This window comes from Seriola lalandi, unplaced genomic scaffold, assembly GCF_002814215.2.
Source record: "Seriola lalandi dorsalis isolate HSWRI2012SDOR001 ecotype SW California unplaced genomic scaffold, Sedor1 jcf7180002054966, whole genome shotgun sequence".
Lineage (NCBI taxonomy): Eukaryota > Metazoa > Chordata > Actinopteri > Carangiformes > Carangidae > Seriola > Seriola lalandi.
In genome coordinates, this window is record NW_019525517.1 from 887,932 (window position 1) to 894,970 (window position 7,039).

General features: G+C 44.4%; 1 protein-coding gene across 1 annotated transcript; it reads left to right on the top strand.

The window, feature by feature from the left end:
* Positions 1–289: 289 nt before the first annotated feature.
* slitrk5 (SLIT and NTRK like family member 5) lies at positions 290–6,473 on the top strand. The gene is made up of 2 exons (XM_023395593.2): positions 290–1,069; positions 2,790–6,473. The coding sequence occupies exon 2, from the start codon at positions 2,848–2,850 to the stop codon at positions 5,473–5,475; it is 2,628 nt and encodes an 875-aa protein (XP_023251361.1). The 5' UTR covers positions 290–1,069; positions 2,790–2,847; the 3' UTR covers positions 5,476–6,473.
* Positions 6,474–7,039: the final 566 nt, after the last annotated feature.

Genomic DNA, 7,039 nt, shown 5'->3' on the forward strand with positions numbered 1-7,039 from the left:
GAAGATGTGAGTGACAAATCAAATGGCTGCTGCTGCTGCTGTGGCTGCTGAATTAAAAACACTGATTTACAAAGTGCAGCCTGAGAATGCAAGCCGGCCAAGATGCCTTTTTCATCATTGTGCTGCCCTCTGCGGGTCTTCTTCCAGCCTCCCTCCTCTCTCCCCACCACACCCCACCCCACCTCCTCCATCGCTCCCTCCTCCCCACCCCCTCCACATTACCATACCCCCTTAAAGAGTATTGCACGCATTAAATTGCTTTTCATTCCCGCGCTGTGACAGTCCTGAGATTGAGGGATTTATGCGTTTTTACGAGTGATTCCGGGCTGTCATACTATGGTAATTGTTTCATAATACGTCCATCGCTGTAGGGGGATGCGCTGGTTTGCACCAACCAAGCTGAAGTTCCACTAGTTGAAGCGTTGGTGGGAAGATAAAGCTTGTGTACATAGGATACCTCATGACCTATGCAGGACTGGAGGAAAGGGGGGATCGGATTCTTGCATCCAGAGACTGGAGGAACACATCCACTGATCTCCGGTCGATTTGAACGGTCTGCCAACTGAAATAAAGAGACCTTGGGCAGATCTATACATAAACTGGTACCAGCCGCACCACTGGCAGCGGGCAAGAGGATTCGTGCCTCTCTCCTCCGCTTCCCCAGTGCGCATGGATGAAAGTCACAGTTAAAATGCATGCGGCAAGTCTTGTCTGATGTGGGATTACCGCGTAATCATTCGCTCCCTTTTCTTTACCATGTTCGAACTTTGGTTTTGGCTCTTTTTCCGAGATGACACTGCTAATTTCAGTCGCCGCTGGAAGAATACAGGAGCCCTTTTTGCCGCGCTGGCTGTCACGTTATTTGCGTGAATGAGACTGTATGTGCTCTTCGATGCCTGGTTTATGGAGCTAAACACCAAGGAGACTTGACTTTAAGGATTTTTTTTTACAGCCCACCGACAGGCGGACGGTGAAATCACGAAATCCATGTTTTCACTGAGGTTGGAGGAAAAAGAAGGGGCACAGCCGTGATTGTCGGGATGCTTTGGCGTTTACCGGGAACAGCACGGTAAGAGGACAATGATTTTTCTCTCTCTCTCTGTTGCTCGTCTGCGCTGAGGCGTTACATGTTTCAACATTTTGGGGATCTGTCCATGGTGCTGAAATCTCTGCTTCCTACCCCACTTGCACTGCCGAAGTTGATCCGGATTTAAGATGCTGTTAAGCAAGGTGTCTGCGGCTGCTATGGCAATAACACGCATAGAGCCTGCATTTCTATGCTCACATATATCATCTCAGTTTTATTCGTTCCAAACAACAGCCTGCTGCCTCTGCACAGGCACTGCCTTTCAAGTTATCTATATTACATCCACAGGCTTCTTCTTAAGGTTATGATAATAAAGTCAAATGTGCGGAATATGAGGGATGAGGTGGAAGTGGATGTAGCACTCAGACACAGCAAGCACACAGTCCAAGAATGTGCCTGTATGTTAAAATGCGCATATTTTGGGGAGACTTAGTGGGTCGATGTGTAGGCTTTTTGTGTTCTTTTTAAAGAGGAGCGCACACAGACCAAACGTGTGTGTGTGCCTGTGTGTGCACGCGCGCTCACGCGTCTTTGACGGAGAGAAAGAGAAGGAGAGAGAGAGTGAGGGAGAAAGAGGGAGAGGAGGGAGAGAGAGAGAGATCTGTAACCTTCTATATAGCAGATGCCATACAGTATACTTGATTATAGAATTATTTTCTCCCAGTCAAAATGCAATTTCGATCAGAGATCCGCTATGAGATCAACCGCACTTGCTCATTTGCCTTTGATCAACTCCTCTCATTTCTTTTTTCGCCCGTGGGCAGAAGAAGGGCTGCGACTGTCGCCTTGTAGGCTGATATTCACATTTTCTATCGCAGGCCGGATTTTAAGATGAACATTAACTGCTTCTTGCAGGCAATTCGTTTATGAGAGCCGATTTCTTTTTTTTCTTTTTATATATTTCACCCAGGATCGTTTTAATCATAGCAGGCGAATAGATTCCCCGTCCTCATGTTGTTTGGACGGAGCTGGAGAGAAGGGATCCGACAGTTTCCCCACTGTTGCCAAGTCGTGGGGTATGTGGGGTGAGTGAGAAATCTTTGTGGGTAGCAGATAAGAGTTCATCTTCGAGATTTTAATGTTACTTTGGGGAAAAGACTGAATCGTAAAAAAAAAAAAAAAAAGAAAAACAAGATGCTACACCATCGATCGCACAAAGCGATTTGGGTTGAGGTATCTTGACAGAGAGGCTTTTTTGTGTGTGGAAATTCTCAAGGGATTGAATTAGTAAATGACCAGATCTATCAGTCTGCACACGGTGGATGGCGAAGCCTTTTTTTTCCTTCCCAAGATGGATTGGAATTCAGGCGAGCTATCAAAAATGCGCAGTGGCCATCCACCGCGGGTAGTTGTGTTATCAACTGGATTATATATATTTAAGTATGCGGTGATTAAAGATTCATCTGGGTTGTTTCTTGTTTCATGACACCATCAAAAAAAACAAAAAAAAAAACGCTAACCTAACACATCTGCATAATGAACAGACATTAATAGGCCTACTTGTCTTTGCCTGTGTGTGTTTGTTATGATTGTCTAATATTTGTGCATCAGGGGGTAGGCTCGTTTAGGGGTCCATTATCATATGTATATATAACTATATATATATATATATACACATATTTTGTAAGTATTATACATGTTTTCACATATGTAATTTCCATGCCATGTAAAACAGAACCCGTCCTTTTCTTTTCCTCCTTAGATGACACCTCATACTGGTACCACACTTGAGTGAGCTGGGGCATCCTCTCCCAGGAAAAATGCATATCTGGATCCTAAAAATAATCCTTCTGATTGCATCATCTCTGAGGCTGGTCGAGATGTATGACAATTATGGGGAGATCTGTCGAAATCTGTGCACATGCGAGGAGAAGGAAGGGATCCTGACGGTGAGCTGCGAGAACCGGGGGATCATCAGACTGACAGAGATCAGCCCAGTCCATTTCTCCATGTATCACCTCCTCCTGACAGGGAACCTACTGAAGAAGCTGTCGGTCAATGATTTCATCAATTACACCGGGGTGACCATCCTGCACTTGGGGAACAATGATATCTCGGAGATAGAGTCGGGTGCCTTCAACGGACTCCAGGGATTAAAAAGGTTGCACCTGAATAACAACAAGATTGAAGTTCTGAGGGATGACACCTTTGCAGGACTTGAGAGTTTGGAATACCTACAGATTGATTATAACTACATCACTAATATAGAGCCCAATGCCTTGAGCAAACTACACCAACTAACAGTGATGATTTTGAATGACAACCTACTCTCTGCCATGCCTCCGAATATCTTCCGGAATGTTCCCCTTACGCACTTGGACCTGAGGGGGAACCGGTTAAAGATGTTCCCCTACATCGGCCTCCTGGAGCACATGGACAAAGTTGTGGAATTACAACTGGAGGAGAATCCGTGGAATTGCTCCTGTGAGCTCATTGCTCTGAAGGCTTGGCTGGAGAGTATAGCTTATACAGCTCTGGTGGGAGAAGTGGTGTGCGAGACACCATTCAGGCTCCATGGTAGGGACCTGGATGAGGTGTCCAAGCAGGAACTCTGCCCAAGAAGACCCCCAGATGATACGGTCAGGCCTGCACCCCCTAGCAGCACCAATGGATATTACCAGACCACACCTGCTGCTGTCACAGCCTCTGCCACCTCCTCGGCTGTTTTTAGGTCCTCTTCTAGGCCTACCAAGGGCACGCGGCAATTTAACAGAACTAGGATAAAGCCCACCTCCCGAATACCAGGCGGTAACCCTTACAACTATGGCCCCATTATTGCTTTCCAGACCAAATCTCCCGTGCCTTTGGACTGCCCCACTGCCTGCACGTGTAATCTGCAGATATCTGAAATTGGGCTAAACGTCAACTGCCAAGAGAGAAAGATTGAAAGCATTTCTGATCTAAAACCCAAGCCATACAATCCTAAAAAAATGTATCTCACTGGAAATTACATCCCTGTGGTACGGAGATCAGATTTTGTTGATGCCACTGGATTGGATTTGCTTCACCTAGGAAACAACAGGATAACGCTGATCCACGACCGGGCTTTTGGGGATTTAACCAACCTGCGTAGGCTGTATTTAAATGGTAATCTCATGGACAGGCTTACAGGAGAAATGTTTTTTGGTTTGCAGAACTTGCAGTATCTTTATTTAGAGTACAACAAAATCAAGGAGGTTGATGCGGGCACTTTCCGCTACCTCCCTAATCTCCAGCTGCTTTTCCTCAACAATAACCTCCTGAAAACCTTACCGGTGGGCATCTTTTCCAGCCTGTCCCTGTCTAGGCTTAATCTGCGTAACAACTATTTCCAGAACCTGCCTGTGAGTGGTGTTTTAGATCAGCTGAAGCTGCTGTTGCAGATAGATCTGTTTGAAAACCCCTGGGACTGCTCCTGTGACATAGTGGGGATGAAGATATGGCTGGAGCAGCTCAGCGCAGGCACTGTGGTTAACGAGGTCGTGTGTGAGACACCCAAACGCCACACAGGGATGGACGTGCGCTTGATCCAGTCGGAGCAGCTCTGCCCAGACTACTCTGACGCTTACGTCTCTCCAACTCCCCCTACAGATGAGCCCATGGACGACCGGGTCGTCACCACAGCCGCTCCACAGAAGTTCAACACCCCCAGCAGCACTGTCCCCCTCTCTGTCCTCATCCTCAGCCTCCTGCTCGTTTTCATCATGTCTGTCTTTGTGGCCGCAGGGCTGTTTGTTGTAGTGATGAAAAAGCGCAAAAAGTCACAGAGTGACCGCACTAGCACCAACAATTCAGACGTCAGCTCTTTTAACTTGCAGTACAGCCTCTACAGCAACCGCTCTGGCCCTAAAGTTAAGGCCCCAGCCGGTCACGTCTATGAGTATATTCCCCATCCCATGGGCCATATGTGCAAAAACCCCATTTACAGGTCGCGGGAAGGAAACACAGTGGAGGATTACCGTGACCTGCATGAGCTCAAGGTCACATACAGGAGTACCCCGGATGAGGAGAGGGATAGCAGTACGATGAGGAGCCCTACGTACAGTGTTAGCACCATCGAGCCCCGTGAAAACCCCTCCCCGGTCCAGGATGCTGACCATTTCTTCAGAGGCATCCTTGAGCCTGATAAGCAGTCCCCCCATCAGTCCATCCCATCCATCCCAGCAGGTGCCAATTTAGAATACAAGTACACAGGGCCTGTGTCGTACACATACAACCCAAATTTTGATGTCAGACGTCAGTTCTTGCACCCGGAGAGGATAAGAGAAACAGTGCTCTATGGCACAGCACCCAGTACTGTTTATGTTGAGCCCAACAGAAATGAGTACTTGGAGCTAAAAGCTAAACTGCAGTCTGAGCCTGATTACCTCGAAGTTCTTGAGAAACAGACCACCTTTAGCCAGTTCTGAGCAACAGAATCATTAATGTAATGAAGCATTTTCTCTCTTGACCCTCCTTGAAACAGTGGCTCTGTTTATAGGGTGCCTTGGCACGATACAAACAAGCAAAAGCAAAGGAGTTGAAACGGGGTGTGCCGAACAATCTTATTCTTATTTCTGAAACATGACATTACAGGAATGGATACAGCTTTCTGAAACATGGATGAACAAAATTGCTCTACTTAACTGATGATGCAAAATCTATTTTTCTATGCTGAAGATCGAATAACACACAAAATGTAAGTGTACAGGTAAAACTTACCCAACTTCATTTTCAGGAATATAACCATACATAAGGTATATTGTGAATCAGAAAAGAAATGTTTATAAAAATCACTCCCGGACAAAAACACTGTACAGCAGATCATCAAAACTGTGTAGGACTATTTTCTGCTGTAGTCTGTAAGTAAGTATTTATTGATATAATCTGCCATGTCTTTTCAAAACTTTTGATTCTACATCAATATTACCTGTGTCATCATACTCCATGATCCTCTGGAAAGGCTTATGTTTGTAGTTTCATTTACTGTAGCTCTGCATTGTAAAAGTGGCTTTTTTTGAAAGTGGCACACCCCCAATGTTCAAAAAAGACTGCGTCATTTGAAGAAGATGAAAAAAAAAAAAGTGTCTTTGTATGCTTTCTGCACTTTTTGGAATTGGAAGGCGAGTTAGCCTTCAATGAGCTCTCATAAAGGAGATTATTATATTAAAAATGAATATGGGTATTCATTCTTAATATGTAGAATTGATATGTTATCAAAAACAAAATTCATAAATGATATTTGAAGTATTAATTATGTTGTGTAATACTGATATTTTAATCAATGTAACACCTATTTTTATACAAGCATTCGCAGATTCTCTATCCCTTATCAATTTCATTTGTTTTGATTGCTTTGCACTTATTGCACTATATTGACCAAACTATGTTATTGTCATCAAATAAACATGATGTCAGGTTCATATAATGTGCTTATGAGGAAACTAAGGCTGTTGGTGATGATGTGAAGGAGGCAGTTTTGGTTTGGTCCAAAATCTGAGTTTCACATTCAGACAGCGAATGAAATCATCCATCAAAACAGTGCAGAGAAGAGTGTTTTTCAAGGGTGAAAAGTTATTTTATTTTGTTATCAAGCGACAACACAATGGCTGCTAACAATTGAACATGTTGTGGAACAGATCAAGATACAGTAAATATGCTTCACTCAGACGGGCAACTAGCGTCTCACTGAGAATTAGAATCAATGGGTTTGAATCAATGAGCATTATCTGAGGATGTCCCTTTGCAATTATGCCATGACAACAGCATTCATGTTGCTGCCTGGCAAGTAATAAGTTGGTCATTTGTATAAACATGAGTGGAGTTGACTTGAAATGAAATGCTATTCTAGCATTCTGACAAAGCCAATTGGTGCAAACCTTGACACTGATTAAGACGTACAGCTGCTGGATTAAGAGCGTGTTGTCACAACCATTTTTAATTCTTCTTTTCTTTTAATTGGTTTGTTTCATGTGTGATCATCTCTTAGATATA